At 46.9% G+C, this 18,154-nt stretch overlaps 1 protein-coding gene and 3 long non-coding RNA genes across 7 annotated transcripts; 1 reads left to right on the forward strand and 3 right to left on the reverse strand.

Moving 5' to 3' along the window:
* Positions 1-1,364: 1,364 nt before the first annotated feature.
* On the reverse strand, positions 1,365-9,245 carry D630039A03Rik (RIKEN cDNA D630039A03 gene). The gene is made up of 2 exons (NM_178727.2): positions 8,578-9,245; positions 1,365-3,592 (listed from the first exon to the last, which is right to left on the reverse strand). The coding sequence occupies exons 1-2, from the start codon at positions 8,774-8,776 to the stop codon at positions 3,081-3,083; spliced, it is 711 nt and encodes a 236-aa protein (NP_848842.1). The 5' UTR covers positions 8,777-9,245; the 3' UTR covers positions 1,365-3,080.
* A 243-nt stretch (positions 9,246-9,488) lies between these two features.
* Positions 9,489-11,401, forward strand: Gm42293. 3 transcript variants are annotated; one of them, XR_881308.3, is made up of 5 exons: positions 9,489-9,718; positions 10,536-10,715; positions 10,979-11,055; positions 11,186-11,274; positions 11,379-11,401. It is a non-coding gene; the product is annotated as a predicted gene, 42293 (long non-coding RNA). The 3 variants fall into 3 exon arrangements; XR_881307.3 differs by lacking the exon at positions 11,379-11,401 and having other exon boundaries at positions 11,186-11,371; XR_881310.3 differs by lacking the exons at positions 10,979-11,055; positions 11,379-11,401 and having other exon boundaries at positions 11,186-11,371.
* Positions 11,402-14,401: 3,000 nt separating this feature from the next.
* Positions 14,402-16,412, reverse strand: Gm42292. Of its 2 annotated transcripts, XR_881305.1 has the most exons (3): positions 16,385-16,412; positions 15,251-16,267; positions 14,402-14,738 (listed from the first exon to the last, which is right to left on the reverse strand). It is a non-coding gene; the product is annotated as a predicted gene, 42292 (long non-coding RNA). The 2 variants fall into 2 exon arrangements; XR_881304.1 differs by lacking the exon at positions 16,385-16,412 and having other exon boundaries at positions 15,251-16,377.
* Positions 16,413-16,484: 72 nt separating this feature from the next.
* On the reverse strand, positions 16,485-17,840 carry Gm52700. The gene is made up of 3 exons (XR_003955213.1): positions 17,805-17,840; positions 17,498-17,598; positions 16,485-16,762 (listed from the first exon to the last, which is right to left on the reverse strand). It is a non-coding gene; the product is annotated as a predicted gene, 52700 (long non-coding RNA).
* Between the last annotated feature and the right edge of the window lie 314 nt (positions 17,841-18,154).

Raw genomic sequence — 18,154 nt, forward strand, 5'->3', positions numbered from 1 at the left:
ACTTGTTTAAAACAAAATCAAAGCATCTGGGGGACACTCAGTGGGTAGAGGCTCACTATGCCAACCTGAACTGGCAGGAATGAGGGTCCCAGATGATGGCACATTGAGTGGGAGGACCAGGGATAAGAAGATAAAAGCAATAGCTGGGGCTGGCAGGTCTTGCATGAGTCAACGACTTATTCCATGCAAGTTTATTAAGAAGCTCAGCATCTCAACTGGACAAGATGACATGCCTTTAATCCCAGCATTGGGGAGGCAGAGGCAGGTGGATCTCTGAGTTTCAGGCCAGCCTGGTCTACAGAATGAGTTCCAGGACAGTCAGGGCTACACAGAGAAACCCTGTCTAAAAACAAAACAAAAAAACAACAACAACAACAAAAAAACCCCAACCAACCAACCAAACAAACAAACAAACAAAAAACCCCAAACAAACTAAAAGGAAGTACAGCATCTTATACACCATCTTATAGGGAGAGAGTGGGCCAAGGTCAGCAGAGAGCTAAATGAGCCAGGGCTGGCAAAGAGAACACAGGATACCCGAGGCACAGCTGCCTGAGGACTGAGAGCCACAGCCCTTTAAGGGAGAAAGCTGACTTCCCTCAGAAACAGGAATCTTACCTCCCCTGAGGCCCAGGCCCCATCCCTGACCAGACCCTGCCAAGTCTGTCTCTGGGCAAGGACGCAGAACTAGATTCCCTTTGTCCCTTTCACCGGGGTCAGCCTGGCTCCCAACTCAGAGCAAGCTTGAGGACCTGAGTTCGGATCCCTAGCACCACAGGGAAAGCTGAGTTTGGCAGCTCTTGCTTGTCATCCCAGAGATGGGGAGGCAGGGTCAGGGGTGTCCTTGAGATTTGCTAACTAGCCAGTCTAGCCTAATTGGTCCCAGTGAGAGACCTTGTCTCAAAGAACAAGGTAGCGGCTGGGGATGTGGCTCAGTGGTTAGGAGCACTGGCTGTATAAGCTGGAGGACCTGCGTTTGACTCCCCAGCACCCGTGTAAAAGCTGTCATGGCTGTGCACACCGGTAATCCTAGTTCTGTGGGGATGGAGACAGAAGATCATTGGTGCTTGCTGGCTGCCAGCCTAGCTCTAGGTTCATTAAAAGACACTGTCTTAAAGGAGCAAGGCTGAGAGGATAGAAAAAGACCCCTGGCTTCCTCCTCTGGTCTCAGTGCACAGACACAGGTGCACACTTGCCACACTAACCCCAGCACACACTTACATACACAAAACAGCAACACCAAACGCCACCAAACCCCCAAAGTGGACCTCTCTTGAGGAACGATACCTGAAGTTGACCCTCAGCTTACACACACACACATGCACACACGCTTGTACATGAAACACACGTGATAACCATATGAGTATCGGTTCCACACACATGGGCACACACATTTGTATATAAGACACATACAATATCAGCACCAGAAAACAATTACATGTGAATTGAGAAGAAAAAAAATTAGGACCAAAAGACAAAGTTGGTTTTTTTCAGAAAATGTTCTTGAATTTCATTGGAGTATTAAAAAACAACAGTATTGAATTTATTGTTTACCGAAGGAATAGAAGTGACTTCCTAAAGTTAAGTGGTGAATTGAGACTGGTACCTGTGATTCTCCTGGAATTTAGGCACCTGGGGAGTTTGTTTACAGGCTCATGGGCTCTGAGGGGTGGGAGTGTGTGTGTGTGTGTGTCCTTGGACTAAGTTGCCAGTTTCAGGGACACCAGAGGACTACCTGTGCTGACACATCTGCCCACCAGACACCAGACTGGGATACTAGAGGGGCTACTCGTGGTGACACATCCTACAGATGTATAATGGATACACCTCAACTAGAAGTGCCCTTTCCTCCCGACCCCTCAAATCCTCAGAGTCCCAAATTCCTACTCTAGAATGCTCTTCCCTCCCTCTGCTACCCACAAATCAGAGAGAGACTGACCATGTGACTTGCCCCTTCCTCTGAAACCCACAGGATAGGGGAACCCGCCCTGGTTCCTGTGCCTGCATCCCCTTCGGAGCCCCACCTGCTCATGTCTGTCTATCCATCAGTTCCTGGTGTTCTTTTGGGTCCTGCTTTTCAGGAAGGACCTGAGTGATCCTACAGGCTGCAAAGGAGGTAGTTTGTGGAGATACCGATCTCCCAAGCAGGAGGCTCCTCCCTTAGGCTGCGATTACAACATTACTACTTTCAACACCGACAGCTATTTTGGTTGGTTTGTTGTTTTGTTGGAGATAGGGCCTCACGTAACGCAGTCGTGAACTCCCGATTGTCTTTTCCTCCAGTGGCTGGGATTCCACACATTTGCCGCCACACCTGGCTAATGATTGGTGGATTTTAGAAAGAAGTTAATTGGCAGAAGAGAACACGGATACAAGGAGTGGGAAAAAATATATAGAAGGAAAAGCTGACAGGAAATAGGTTTGTAGTGAAGCTGGGATGGACCATCTCAGTGACCAGTGAAAGAAACCATCCTTTTCCCAGAGACTCCTTAAACCCACAGATGTTATTGGGGAGCTGTCTCACCCTTTTTACCCAGGCCGACCACAGTCTGGGAGGCTCAAGATGGGAAGATGTGAGCACCACTACTAACTGGATGGTCTCTAAGTCCCCAGACAGAAGAACCAGAAAGAAAGGTGCTAAGTTCTCAGAGACCCTCCCAGCATATACAAAGAATCAGAAAGTATTGGGGAAGGGGAGGTGAGCTCCTATAACCCTAGACTCCCAGACACTGTGAAGATATCCCACTGGCTAAAGGTCCTGCTTCACTTCTGGGACCAAGGATTGTATTGATCCCAGCTACAGAGGCACATCTATAGGGTTACTTAGTGACGTTTCTTATAAGATTAAAGTTGGGCTGGTGGTTAAGGGAGCACTTTCATCCTGGCGGTACTCAGTCTGACTTGGGTGATCTCTTGAGTTTAGAAGGAAAATAAACGTGTGTCCATGAAGAAGCTCACTTCCCGTGATTCCAAAACTGAGGTGGCCCAACTGTTGCTCATTGTACAGGGCTCTGGTTGCGGCTTTGCGTGGTTCCTCGTTAGTGGCCACAGGGATGAGATATCAGATTTAGTGGAAAGCTTCAGGGTGGGCCATATAAGCCCAGGTTCCGGGCAGCTTGGGAGATCCTGGGTGGTTTCCTCTGGGGAAATGGATAGTAAGCTGGTTTTCCAGACCTTAAATGCTTTGTGGAAGAAAGATACTGAGCTCTAGAGCCTGCTACCTGCAGTGGGGCACAGCCCTCCTGACTTTGACACTGGGCTACCTCTGGGATTTTGACTTCCTGCTGTGTCTTCTGATTGTTTTTCAAAACATCAGTGTCTCCCTCGGGTGAGAACCTTGGTTCTGGCTCCACAAGGTATCCCTTGGGGTTCCCTTGGTGACCGGCTTCCAGATGGAAGGTTTGAACCAAGCGATGCAGCTCTAAGTATGTGTGCCATGGAGTTTCAGAAGCCTGATGGCAGCTTCTGTCCCCTTCCTCCAGCATCCCCTCAGCCTCGGAGTCTGTCTCCTCTGGTGACAGCGAGCTCCTTCTCTCCTTGTTAATCCAAACAGCACTGGTCATCGATTCAGCCGGAGTAGGCATGGTCCCTTCTAAGAAGAGAAAGGACAGCAGCGTCATCATTGGGAGGTCTGCCTTTGAGGAAAACTCATAGCTTTCAGATTAAAGGAAGGCCAGACCCTGAATGCCAAGGGGACCAGATACCCAGAGTATTACATATGTGAACCCACACATGCAAACACGCATGACCCAGCACATGCACTCTTCCCCAACATATAATTATAATTATTCATAAATCAACAAGTATTTACCAAACACTATATACAAGGCCTTGTTTATCTGAGGTTCCATGTGGTGAAAATACTCACAACCTTATGAATGGGTCCTACTAGAGGAGAAAGACAGCAAGCAAATAAATATATCAAAAATTCAGGTGCTAATTGGAACATGTGCAGAGAGTGAGAGATTTTGTCACTCATTCATACATGGGATGTTCCGCCAGGCCCTCTCAGGCTCAGAGTGCTGTGTGGAAGAGGAGTCAGGAAGATTGTAAGAACTGGAGGAGATGGATGGCTCCAAGGAGCCAGCATCCTGCAGACACAGCAGGGCTGAGGCACACATGAACTCGCAGGCAGCACGCACAGCGCATGCACAGGTTCAAGTCAGACAGGGTCCCAGTGCTGAGAGAGGGAGGCAGACAGGGGCACCCACTCCTAATCATCTGCAATGGGTACACACGTACATAGAAAAAAACATAAGTCTTTTCCAGTGATGCCTTATTAATCACATTTCTGGGTAGGCCCCAGGCCCAGCAGTAGATAGCCAACACAGAGGAATTATGGTAATTATCCGTGGTAATTATGTAGACTTTTCTCATATTGCTTGTTTGGCTGGTTTTTTGTTTTGTTTTGGTTTTTGGTTTTTTTTGTCTTACTGGTCTTTTGCTTATATATGTTGGTTTCCACTTTTGTGTTTCTGTGAGTTTTTCTTCGTATGTGTGCTTTCTTGTTTGTGTTTTAAAGAGAGAAAGAAAGGGCTTGGAGCTGAGGGAGGAGGAAAAATGATCAAAATATATTGTATGGAAATAATTTTTTCAATAAAAATAATTCAGGCTAAGATCAAAAACTCAGGTGACAGCAGATGCTGGCGAGGATGTGGAGAAAAGGGAACACTCCCCCATTGTTGGTGGGATTGCAAGCTTATACAACCACTCTGGAAATCAGTCTGGCGGTTCCCCAGAAAATTGGACATAGTACTACCGGAGGATCCCGCAATACCTCCCCTGGGCATATATCCAGAAGATGTCCCAACCGGTAAGAAGAACACATGCTCCACTATGTTCATAGCAGCCTTGTTTATAATAGCCAGAAGCTGGAAAGAACCCAGATGCCCCTCAACAGAGGAATGGATACAGAAAATGTGGTACATTTACACAATGGAATACTACTCAGCTATTAAAAAAATGAATTTATGAAATTCCTAGGCAAATGGATGGACCTGGAGGGTATCATCCTGAGTGAGGTAACCCAATCACAAAGGAACTCGCACAATATGTACTCACTGATAAGTGGATATTAGCCCAGAAACTTAGGATACCCAAGATATAAGATACAACTTGCCAAACGCATGAAATTCAAGAAGAACGAAGACCAAAGTGTGGACACTTTACCCTTTCTTAGAAATGGGAACAAAACACCCATGGAAGGAGTTACAGAGACAAAATTTGGAGCTGTGACGAAAGGATGGACCATCTAGTGATTGCTATATGCAGGGATCCATCCCATAATCAGCTTCCAAATGCTGACACCATTGCATACACTAGCAAGATTTTGCTGAAAGGACCCAGATATACCTCTCTCTTGTGAGACTATGCTGGGGCCTAGCAAACACAGAAGTGGATGATCACAGTCAGCTATTGGATGGGTCACACGGCCCCCAATGGAGGAGCTAGAGAAAGTACCCAAGGAGCTAAAGGGAACTGCAACCCTATAGGTGGAACAACAATATGAACTAACCAGTACCCCGGAGCTCTTGTCTCTAGCTGCATATGTATCAAAAGATGGCCTAGTCGGCCATCACTGCAAAGAGAGGCCCATTGGACTTGCAAACTTTATATGCCCCAGTACAGGGGAACGCCAGGGCCAAAAAGGGGGAGTGGGTGGGTAGGGGAGTGGGTGGGAGGGTATGGGGGACCTTTGGGATAGCATTGAAAATGTAAACGAGGAAAATACCTAATAAAAAAAGAAAAAGAAAAAAATGAATAAAATGACAATTTGGATCAAAAAATAATTCAGCTGTTAATCAGTTTTAGGGAAAAACTAAAGCATAAATGACGGTCAAAACGTCAGTGAGGGGACTGGAGAGATGGCTCGGTTGTTAAGAGCACTGGCTGCTCTTTCAGAGGACCCAGATTCTATTCCCGCACCCATATGGCAGCTCACAACTTTCTGTAACTCCAGTTCCAGGTAATCTGACACCTTCACAAGACAGACATAGGCAAAACAACAATGTACATAAGATAATTTTTTTTAATGCTTTGGTTCTAGGAGAATTTTAGTGTCATTTCAAAACAAAGCAAAACCAAACCAAAAACCAAACCAAAACCTTTAGTGAGAGTGCATGAACTCTCTCTTGGAAGAAGTGAGAGTTAATATTTAAGAATAGCAAGGGTTGCCAGGAGGTGATGGCACACACCTTGGATCCCAGCACTGGGGAGACAGAAGCAAGCAGATCTCTAGGAGTTGGAAGTCAGCCTGGTCTACAGACAGCTAAGTTCCAGGACAGCCAGAGCTACACAAAGAAACTTTGTCTCCACAACCCCCTCCCCCTCATAAAAAGAATGGCAAGGATCAAGGATATACACACATGCACACACACAATACCATACACACACACACACACACACACCCTGCTGTGATTTAGATCTTAAATCTCAAAAATTCTTTGCTAAAGGCTTGGTCCCAGGGTTAGGATGAGCATCCTTAAGAGAATGTGGAAGATCTGGAAGGTGCCTACTCATAGGAAGTTGGATCATAGGGGCACACTGTCCAAGGGGGTACTGGGATACCAGCATCTTCCCCTAGTTTTTGTTTCCTGGCCTCCAGGAGGACAGCACTGTCTGCCACCACATGCTCCTACCATGCTGGTCTGTGCTGACAAAGATCCAAAACAACAGGTCCAAGTAACTGGAATGAAAGTCCTGAAACCATGAGCCAGAATAAACCTTTCCTCCATTTAAGTTTACTCGTCTGATACTTTGTTTCAAGATGTAAAGCTGACTAACAGACTCCTCTCTGAACGTTCTCCTTAGCTTGGGGGGCGGGGGGGGGGGGGTTGTGTCTAGGCTTCCAATAATGATTTAACCACCCAAGACAGAGAAGAGAGTCCACGGTCACTTTACTGAGATGCTTTCAGTGTCTCTTTCTTCTCTGAACAGGGCTTCTAAGCTGCGGCTGCAGACAGATGCCTCTTCCTTCTCAAGGATTTTTTTTTTTTCACTTTGTGGAATGTGCTAGTTCACTGTGAACTTTTAGAGCATAGGGAATTGTTTGCCTACAGAAATCAGATCCATCCTGAGCTGGAAGTCCTGACCTGGCACTTGTTAGTGCCCTCATTGCTAACAAAGTAGAGTTGGGGGGGGGGATGGTACTGGAGGAATGACATCATCAGGAAGGCCCTCTGAGTCCCAGCTTGATACATCCAAAAGAATCAGAGGAACTAGAAGAGCAGATGCAGCCAGTTCTGCACACAGGTGCAGCCTTCCTTCCACATGGCCCCAGGGATGAGGGATGATCTGCTCTGGTGATGACTTCACTTCCGCCTTTAGCATGGCAAGCACACCAGTCTACTGAATTAGATACTCTGCAGGAGTTAGAGAACAAGGAAAGAGGGGGAGGAAAACATAGGCATCCGCTCGCTCTCCAGTCTACCAGGAGAGGGCTCTGGAGGCTGGGAGTCAGGGGAGGGGTTGTCATAAGGCCAGGCAGGTCTTCAGAGTAGGACCTTTTAACTTTCAGTTCCAGTTCCAGTCTATGGTCATACAGGACAAAGAGAAAGAGAAGCACACACACACACACACACACACACACACACACACACACACACACACACACACACACGGGAAGAGAAGGAGGGAAGGTGGGAGGAAGGGAGGGAGGGGTCCGTGGCCCCTAGCCAAATAGTGAAACCTTCTGCTAAAGCCCTAGACTGCAAATCCTTTAGCATAGGGTCCTCCTTCAAGCAAATGAGAATATTCAGGAGCACAGACAAGTTTTACACTTGTTTCCCCTTCCTTTTAAAAGAGGCTTTCAAGATTAATTTTATTTTTGCACGTAGAAATGTTTTTGCCTGCATGTACATATGTGCACCACATGCATGCCTGGTGCCTGTGGAGTTCAGAAAAGGATTGGAACTGGAGCGAGAGGGTTGCAAGCCACCATGTAGGTGCTGGAATGGACCCCAGATCCTCTCTGCAAGAGCAACGCTGTGATCTTAACCACAGCCCCCCATCTTTTATCTTTCCACCGGCTTTGGTTTGGTTTAGTCTGGAGGGGGCATGGGGGAAGGTAAACTCAGGCTTTGTCCCAAGCCTGTGCAGAACCGCTCTGTGCTAAGGTGTGATACCTATCACTGTAGAATGTAGAACTCTTTGCCTGCTTGAGCCCTGAATCCTGACTCAGCCAGTTGCTCTAAAATTGGGACTCCCCATCTTTCTTCTGCAAAGCCATTCTCTCTGTTTTGCCTGTGGATCCAGTCAGGAGGCTGACTCTCCATCATCCTACTTAGCCTAGTAGGAGGGTGCCAAGACTGCTCACCTGACCAACCAGTCAAGCCAGATCAGAATTAGGGGAAAATAGACACGGAGACCAGGAACAGTGGCCGTTGGCCAAATGCTTGGCAGAGAGGCCTCTGTTCCTTTGGCTAAGAAACAGGCTGGGCACAGCCACCCTGATCAAGCTTCCGTGGCTCGGTGCTGACTGGGTCAGCAAACAGCTTTTTTCTTCCTCTCCGTGGACTTTCAGTCCCCCCGGTTCCACCCACAGAAGTTCCCCCCTCTGCAACACACGCCCAGCCCTACCTTTAGGGAACACCATTAGGTGGGCCTGGGTCCTCTGCTGTTTCCTCAGACCTTCATACTGGGCACGAAGAAACTGGATGTTTACAGGAGGCCCTTGACCTGGCGCCTGAGTCCTGGAACCCTCAGCCATTAAGCAGGTCCCCAGTTCCAAGAACTTGGGTAGAGCAGGGCACGGGCAGGCCAACCCTTTCATCCGCATCCGGGAGAAGAGCAAACACTGAGGGCTGAGGCAGGGGGAGGGGAGGAGAAAAGAAGTGTAGACGGTAGCGTGAAAGAAAGAGAAGAAGAACAGGGAGCAAGGAGAGAAGCTGGCAAGATACGGGGGGAGAGAGAAGGAGAAACGGAAGGGACAAGATCGGGGAGGTGGGGAGAGGAAGAGTGGGGAACAGTTAGTTCTTAACTAAAGAGGAGGATTCGGAGAGGGGCTGAAAAGGGGGCAGCGGAAAGACAAGGAGAGAATGGAGTGAGGAGCGGTTAAGAGCAGAGAGTGGGGTGGGCAGGAGGAGAAGGTGGGGAGGGTTGAAGAGCCACAGGTAGGAGTTGAGCGAGCGAGGGATCCAGCTCAGCTGCTGCGCTCTTTCTCAGTCCAGGGAGCTTTTATTCCAGACGGCTTCCTTGAGTGATGGTCAAGCTTAGAAAGCCGTTCCGAGGGCCACCGTGAGATTCCAGTTTCCTGGCAGAGCCGAGCTGGTCTGAGGAGTGCCAGGTGCCTGCTCAGTTCACAGATTTTGAACTTGACTTAGCAGGTCATCAAAACCTGCTGGCTTAATGAGCAACCACCACAAAAAAAAAGAAACAGCTTCTGCAACTTCAAAAGCTGGGGCTCCGATGTGTACAAGGTCACCCTAAGGTTTGAAGGCAGCCCCCAGCACACCTCTCAGATAAAAACTCCGGCATAAAGTCTGCCATAGAGACAGAGTCCAGGGTAGCCCTGGCTTCCCGCCAACCCCACCTCTTTGACATTTGAGCAGCCTTTGTGGTCTTGGCTTTTTCCAACTAAGTAACAAGTGGGTGTTTATTTTGCCCACAGCTACGTGCACCCTCACCCCCTTTTTGCCAGCCCTATCATTTCTGCGAATGGCAGACACTGCCTCTTCTTACACTAGCCGTGATCTATCCCTGCTCTGCTCTGCTTACTCAAGTAAGTGCGATTCTTTCTCCTAAGGCAATCCTTACCACTGGCCACTCTTGCAGAGCAATGGGTAGGGGATGGAGGAGGGTAAATCTTCAAAGAGTAGTCAAGGTAGTTCACTGGGGCTGCCATCACAAAGTCTCACAAACTGGGTGGTTTAAACATCAGACATTGTTCTATTTGTTTCAGAGACTATAAATCCAAGATCACGTGTGATCAGAGTCCGATCCTGTGGGAGAGTGTTCTATAAACCTTGACTAGCTCCTGCTGGCTTGCTTTTGCAGCCTGGTGGCCTTCATTTTTATGAAGGAATCACTTCACCTTTGTCTCGTTGTAATGTTCTCATGTTGAAATTTTCCCCTTTTATAAGGACACCAGTCACTGGATTAGTGCTTAGCCTGATAACCTCATCTTAATTTAACTAATTAAATTGGCAATAAACCTACTTCCTAGTAGGGCACATTGCAGGCTCCAGATTTAAGATGGCAGCAAGAGAACTGGAACTGAGCTGGTAAGATTTAGCTTTTGTTGGGTAGACCATGACAGTACCATTCAGGGAAACAGGAAGGAAGGGAGAGATGACCGGGGAGGAGCAACAGGGGACTAGTTTTAGATGTTATAGTTGGGGTGTCTTTGATCTTTCTGGCAGCAGGAGGGAGCCAGATGGTGCAGGGTGCTTTGTGGGGAAATCTCACTTGAAAATGCCATTCGTTTTGAAAAAGATAATTTGTTATTGGGAAGATTTTATTGTTAGGAATATATAGAATCAAGAAGTGATCCTAGATTGATCTCTGCCTTCCTCCCTCGCTCCCTCCCTTCCTTTCAGGAGTTATATGTACACATTTGTACGGATACACATGCCCATGTGTGTGTATGCATGTGTGCATGGAAGTCAAAGGTTGATGGCACAGGTGTGGGCATCATGATTCTGAGGTGGTCTTCTGCTGATCTTGAAATGCACCAGTTTGGTGAGGCTGTCTGGCCAATGTGCTCCAAGGACCTACAGGTGGGTATGTTCCCAGTGTTGGCCTTATAGACTCATGTCACCTGGCCTTGCCTTTATGCTGAGCTGGAGAGCTGCACTCAGCTCCTCTTGCTTGCACACAAGCACTTAACCAACTGAGGCATCTCCCTTCCCTCCCACTCTCCCTCCCTCCTTCCCTCCCTCCTTCTCCCCTCCTTCCCTCTTTCCCTTAGTTCCTTTCTTCCTTATTTTCTTTGTCTTTTTTTTTTTAATTTAAAAAAATTTTAAATTCTTTTACTTTTTAGACAGTTTCACTTTGTAGCCCAAACTGGTCTGGAACTCAATGTTATCTATCCTCCTGTATCGGACTCCCGTGCCCACTGTGAGTGCTAGGATTATGGGTACATGCCATGCCTGCCTTTCCTTCTGTTAGTTTCCCATTAGCATACCATGTTCACATAGAGATGCCCCCCTTTATACTCTATTTTCTTCCCCCTCCTCTCTTATCTCAGGGCTTCCTTCTCTTCCATGCTCTGGTGGAAGAGCATGTGGCAGACTTTGTTCACATTAAGGCAGAAGCAGAGAGGAACAGGAACCAAGGGTGGGTATAGCCTCCAATAGCCATCCCCTCCCCTAACTCATGACTAATTCCCAACCTCTTTTTAAAAAATCTGTCTTGTTGTTGTTTGTTTGTTTTTGAGACAGGGCCTCATTCCATATCCTTGGCTGTCAAGAACTTACTGTGTAGACCAGGCTGGACTCACAGCCTCTGCCTCTGTCTCCTGAGTGCTGGGTTTAAAGGCATATGCCACCACTGCCCGGAAAACTCCATATCCTCTTAAGACAGTGTCATCAGCTGGAGACCATGCATTAAAGTATGAGCCTTCAGGGGACATTTCAGGTTCAAATCATGACTGATGGACAAAGACCGGGAGGGCAGGCCTCCATATCTCCTCTATAGAGTAGCACCTGAGCCTTCTATGTAGCAGACTGGTTATCTTCCTAGTGACACAGGAAAGGCTACACTGCCTGCCAAGTGCCTCCCCTGAGCATTCTGATTCAGTTAGTCTGGGGATAGTATCTTGACCTGTGGATACTTCTAAAGTTCCCTGTGTTACAGGGAGCTCACCAGAGATGAACACTCAGACACAGTGTTTAGCCAATAGAAGGCCTTTATTCCAACCAGCTGGGACCACACCCAAGTGTCCCAGGACCTGAGTTTAGCCTCGAATGTTCAAGCCCTGCTTTTTGTTTTGTTTTGTTTTGTTTTTAAAGCAGAAATTGTGTCCTGATATCTCACTCAGTTGGCAGCTGCAGGGGGGCTTAGCAGAAATAAGCAGTTTAAAGGAGCTAAGTTAGCTAGGACATCCTGACCTTTAGTTCCTAGAATAGAGTTGGGTAATTTTCCATGGGATTCTCCATCAAGGAGATAAGGGCCTAGTAAAATCTGAAATGACCTCAGCAAGAAAACAAGATGGAGGGGCTGGAGAGGTGGCTCAGCGGTTAAGAGCACTGACTGCTCTTCCAGAGGTTCTGAGTTCAATTCCCAGCAACCACATGGTGTCTCACAACCATCTGTAATGGGATCTGATGCCCTCTTCTGGTGTGTCTGAAGACAGCAACAGTGTACCCATATACATAAAATAAATAAATAAGTCTTTAAAAAAATAAAAAAGAATACAAACTGGAGGAGCCTCTGCAGTGTCTTGGTCATCAGTCCTGCTGCCCCGGAGAAGCCAAGGCTGACTAGAACTGAACTCCCAATCCTTTTGTGTCCACTGAAGCAGTTGAATGTTAATTCACTCTAAACTCCCCGGTTGGTGTGTGTGCTTCCTCTACACCCACCAAATGTTTTGGATTCATAAATGAAAGACACACACACACACACACACACCCTTATTTTTAATATGCCTTAACAGCTCAACGGCTGGGCCACTCCCACACTTCCCTGAGGCTAACACACTCTCCCCTCTGATATTTCTGAGTTATTACTTCCTAAAATTTATATCTCATCTCTGCTACCCCAGATCCAGTCGGGGAGTGGCCCCTGGGGCTGCAAGTCCCTGATTCTTACATGGCTGGTTCTCTGTCCTGGCAGCTCTCATGCTTACATCCTATGCCTTTCCTGGCTGGCGATTTTACAACTCCCTCCCCCAACCCCCAAATCTAAAGTGCCGCCTCTGTTTCTCTGCCCAACCATTGGCCACCAGCAACTTTATTTACCAATCAGAATGAGCTGGGGGCAGGGACCATCAGAGGTTCACATGCAAATTCTTGAGGTTTGGGAGCCGAATGAACTCAAATAGCATTGTGAACCAATCCACAACTCTCTACCTTCCAAGTGCTGGGATAGCTGTCATTTACCACAGACCCAGCCTTGTTCCTGTCTTTCTTTTACCATTCAAATCCTTAACTCATTTACAACCTATTATAGGATTGAAGAATTAGGTGTAAGGCAAGAGGGTAGCTAATTGCCTAATTGTCACACTATCCCTTACTGAATGAACTTTCTTCCCCCCCCCCACGTGACTTGTGTGTAACAAAGGGGGGTGGGGGCTTGAGGAGAGGGAGAGCAACTATATGCCATCTCCGGAGCCAGAAATACATGACAAGCTAGGACTGAGGCAGGTGTCCTTCCAGCAAAGTCACAGGACTGCTGCCACAGCAGGGTGCCCTTCATTGTCCCAGCAGACCCTCCAGCAAATCAGGAAATAAGGGTCAAAGCTGCTGCCATGTAAGGCCTGCAGGAGGAATGAGATGATATGCTATTTGATTAAATATACTTTCCTGTGTGTGTTTAAATTCTATTGAACCTGAGATGGACACTTACCAATTATGGCAGATGAAAGCAAAGTCAGGTAGCAGGGTGCTCCTAAGGGGATCCCCCATTCCCATAGCTAGCTGGTACTGGTGTTTATAGTAAAGAAAATTAGGTACCTCTCCCCCACCCCCTGGACCCAAGGCCATTCTTTGTAAAGGGATTCAACTACTCAATGAGGTGTGGGTAGAAACTGATGTCCCTCACCACAGGGGACCTGCTCCAGAGAGAATGGTTGTCATGGCTGTCCTGGAAAGGTCAGCCTCAGTGGGTGGAGGAGGGTCACAGGCTTGAAGAGGAAGCCCTTAGGGGAGCTGGTGTGATGGGCAGTCAGGTGTTCTGTGGGCATGGTGGGTAGACCCTGTCCTACAGAGGAACTTCAGCTTTCATGTTCCGCTGGAGACATCAGGAAAACTCCCTGCTCTCATCTTAGCTTTTCCTCTCCCTGTAGCAACTTTATCTGCTACAATCCTGATGTGTTTATAGAAAGATAAAGAGAGAGGAAATATGTCCTATGGATGTGTGGTGATGTATGGGGAAAGGGGGTATCTCAGCAGACCCATGCCAAGGCACCCCCTGTCTATCGTATAGAACAGAGTTTTTTCAGGGCATGGGGAAGGGAGTTAAGAGAGTAGTAGAGGCAGAGAAAGGCAGAGAGGGAAAGAGAGTAGAGAAGTGGAGGTTGGCCATGAACACATGGAGACAGGGAGAAGGGAATAGGAAAGGGAGTGGGAAGGGAAGGGAAGAGCCCAAGAGGACAAGAGAGAAACAAGAGAACAAGAGAGAGAGGAGGGGGCAAGCAGCCCCTTTTATAGTGGGTCAGGCCTACCTGGCTCTTGCCAGGTAACTGTGCAGTGGAGCATACCTGGCTGTTGCCAGGCAACTGTGTGGTGGAGTTTAGACAGAATGCTAACATTCCCCTGTTTTGGTTTAATTAAAAAAGAAAAAAAATTAGAAAGAGGTGATGGCAAAGCAGGAATAGGGTTGTTGTGATATCCGGCTGCTTCGTGCTGTCGTTGGGGTGATGTGTCTCTAGGGAACCTAGAAGAATGGGTATGGGGGATGTTTGTCCAGTCTTAGGAGAGTTGGCTGTTTCCTTGCTGTCCAGGCTCTGTGGAACCGTCTGAGGATAGGTCAGAAGGAACAGGTCCAGTAGAAGTGTCTGTGTTTGTGACAGGAGATTGGAGCATCTGGAGGTTGCTTCTCTGGAGCTGTCCTAGATGTAGTTAGCGCCCGGACTTGACAAGCTATTGAAACACATTATTATAGGTAGAGAATAAGATTAAGTACATTTGGGAGAAAGAAAAAAAATTTAAGACGTACATTTGAAACCCAGAGGAAGCCCACCCTCTGGGATAGGTAACAAATGGGAGCTTTAGGCAGATATATTTATCTGGATGGAGTCTATTTGGTCCATGAGAGGTAGATCTGAGTGGGTTTCCTGTAGCTTATAACTTTACAAAAGAGATAACAACAAGAGTTAAGAACATGAACAGTCTTTAATATGAACCGTTTGTGGAGCAGAAGGAACAAGAATTTGCGATTAAAAAGTTGGATCGTATAATAGAATGTTTCATTAGGGTTAGGCAAATTTATAGGCACTCAGATAATATTAGAATAGTGGCATAGCAAGAAGAGGAAATATGAAGTGTTTAATTAATGGTAAGGAAGTGACAGATTACATCTGTGAAAACTTTTTTCTAGCTGTCACCTAAGCTGTCAATGTAATCAGAAGTCTGAGAAATAAACAAAAACCTACCAGTTATTTAAAAAATGACAGAGTCCACTAGCCAACAGTTCCGGTGGCCTCCATGGTCTCCATGGCAACCTGGGCCGTCAGTCTGGCTTTCAAGTGCAGAAGGTGCAGGGCTTTTTCTCTGTGGAATGGATCCGCATGACATGAGAAATGACTTACCTTGGTTTAGCCAAGTCATTTGACTCAGGGTACACAATGCTAACAAACCCCATCCCTGCAGTGCAGTGAGGTAGCCATAAAGAACCCCAAAGGGCGGGATCGTGAGGCAAGGGAGGCCTCCCTTGACCCTGGTTCCAGTGAAGAAGGGGGTCCTCATCCTCGGGTGGACTGTGATTTGTAGGTCTCCATGGTAAAAGGCAGGGTCTCCAGGCATGCCAGCTGTGATATGGAAAGACTCACCAGAACTGACAAGCTCGTAAACGGCAAGTTCTCAGCCTTCTGGAATAAGGAAGAGAGATGCCTCTGCAACAAGGATTCCGCTGAGCACACATAGGAAGACAATGGCCGCATGCACTGAGCTCAAATATGCATTCCTTGCTCTGTGTTCACAGACCGTTGTTGTGGGAAAATATGCATAAGTTTTATCGTTTTAACTATTTTTTAAACAAAGGATTTAAGTGTGTGCAGGTGCATGTGAGTGTGTGTGAGTGAGAGTGTGTGTGTGTGTGCATATGCGCATGTGTGTAAGAGATGATGCACACCACACATGGAGGCCAGATGACAGGTTTTTCAGAGTGGATTCTCTTCTGCCTTTTTTTTTTTCCTGAGGCAGGGTCCCTTTGGCTGTTTCTGTCATCATGTTGTATACTCCAGGCTAGCTCTTCGAGTTTCCTACCGACTCTCCTGTCTCTACCTCCTATCGAAACACAGGAGTGCTGGAGTTACAGATGAATGCTGCTGTATTGGGCTTTTTGCATGGATTCTGGGGACAGAACTGGAGCCACCAGGCTTCCAGGACGAGTGCTTTCATCTGCGGAGTCAACATCTTCTTTTCCTGTGTGTGCTTAAACTCTATTGCACCTGCGATGTACAAACAATGTTAATGGTTTTAAAGTGTGTTGTCTTAGAATATCGATTGCTGTGATAAAACACCAAGACCAAAAACAAGTTGGGGAGGAAAGGCATGAGTTGGCTTACACTTCCATATCGTAGTCCATCAGTGAAGGAAGTCAGGACAAGACCTCAGGCAGAGCAGGAACCTGGAGGCAGGAGCTGATGCAGAGGCCATGGAGGGGTGCTGCTTACTGGCTTGTTCATCATGGCTTGCTCACTGCTTTCCTATAGAACCCAGGACCATCAGCCCAGGGATAGAACCACCCACAGTGCATTGGGCCCTTCCCACCAATCACAATTAAGAAAATGCCTTACAGGCTTGTCTACGACTCAATCTTGTGGAAGTATTTTTTTAAATTGAGGTTCCCTCCTCTCAGATGACTTTAGCGTGTGTCAAGTTGACATAAATTAATCTAGGACATGTATATTTCTAAGGCGTTAAGTATATTCACAGCATCATACCTTTAAAAACACAGAATAAGAGTCAGTTGTATGGGCATACTATATTTCATTTATCTATTCATAAATTGACAGATAACTTGTTAACATCTTTTTTTTTATGATGATCTGTGAACACTAATACATAGGCATCCATTTGAGTCCCTGCACTCAATTCTTTTGGAAATTCTGGACCAGCATTCTATGTTTGTGGTAACTCTACATCTAGGTTTTCCAGGAAAATATACAAATTAGAATTTAATTTTCAATAATAACACTGTAAGATCCAAGTTGATCTGGGTTCAATTCCACATCAATGCACCAGCACCAGCATTGGCACCAAACCAATCAAACCAAACAACAACAACTTCCTTCCTTCCTTCCTTCCTTCCTTCCTTCCTTCCTTCCTTCCCTTTCTTTCTTTCTTTCTTTCTTTCTTTCTTTCTTTCTTTCTTTCTTTCTTTCTTTCTTTCTTTCTTTCTTTCTTTCTTTCTTCCTTGATTCTCATGTATCCCAGCCTGGCACTGAACGTCTATGTAGATGAGAATGCCTTTGAACTTCTCTGCTTTTCTGTCTAGGCCTAAATTCCAGGTTTACAATATGTGCTGCTATGCCTGTTTTATGTGGTGCTGGAAATAGAGTCCAGGGATTTGTGCATGCTAGGAAAGCTCTCCACCAATTGTGCTATTGCCCCAGCCTCTCTAGATGACATATTAAACCCGTACACTTCTACCACCTGCCCAGCGTCTCTCCACTCACCCCTCGGCAGCATTTAGGATCCCTGAATCAGCTCCTTGGCTAGGTTCTTCGCTTCCTCTCCTGGCCTTTCCCAGCTGCTCTCCTCAAACAGGTTGGTGTTCCTGGGAAACATAAAGCAAACAGACCGTGTAGCTCCCTCTGTTTTAGAAACCCTCTGCAGCCTCCCAATGCTCTCAAACTGGCATCCAAATCCTCCTCTGGCCAATGAAGTGGTGCTCTGAGGGCATTTGGCTTGCTCGCTAGACTCCATGGCAACCTGCCCAAGTTATTAAGATTTTAAATCTGCCCAAGATGAAGAGTCACAGACCTTGTCTCTAGCCCCAAACAGCTCATTCCTTTGCTGTGGCCAACCCCACAAATTGTATTGTGTTTCAAATGCACGGGGAGAACAAAGGAGAGCATTCTCCTACCACCTCTGTCTTTCCTCATTTTACTCAATAGCCCTGACTGATGCCTTCTCCTGAGAACATGGTATGTTCTGTTCTTTTCCCTACTCTCAACAAGGTGCTCCGAGTGACCGGTTTCACTCCTCTCTGCCTGAGGAAAAAGCAGTCCCCAAAGAAGTGGGTAGCAGCTTGAGTTGACCAAGCAAGTAGGACAGATCTTATTGAGCATTGAGGTTCTAGGATAACTAGAACATTATAATGAATATACTAT

Source organism: Mus musculus, chromosome 4 (assembly GCF_000001635.26).
Source record: "Mus musculus strain C57BL/6J chromosome 4, GRCm38.p6 C57BL/6J".
NCBI classification, from domain to species: Eukaryota; Metazoa; Chordata; class Mammalia; order Rodentia; family Muridae; genus Mus; species Mus musculus.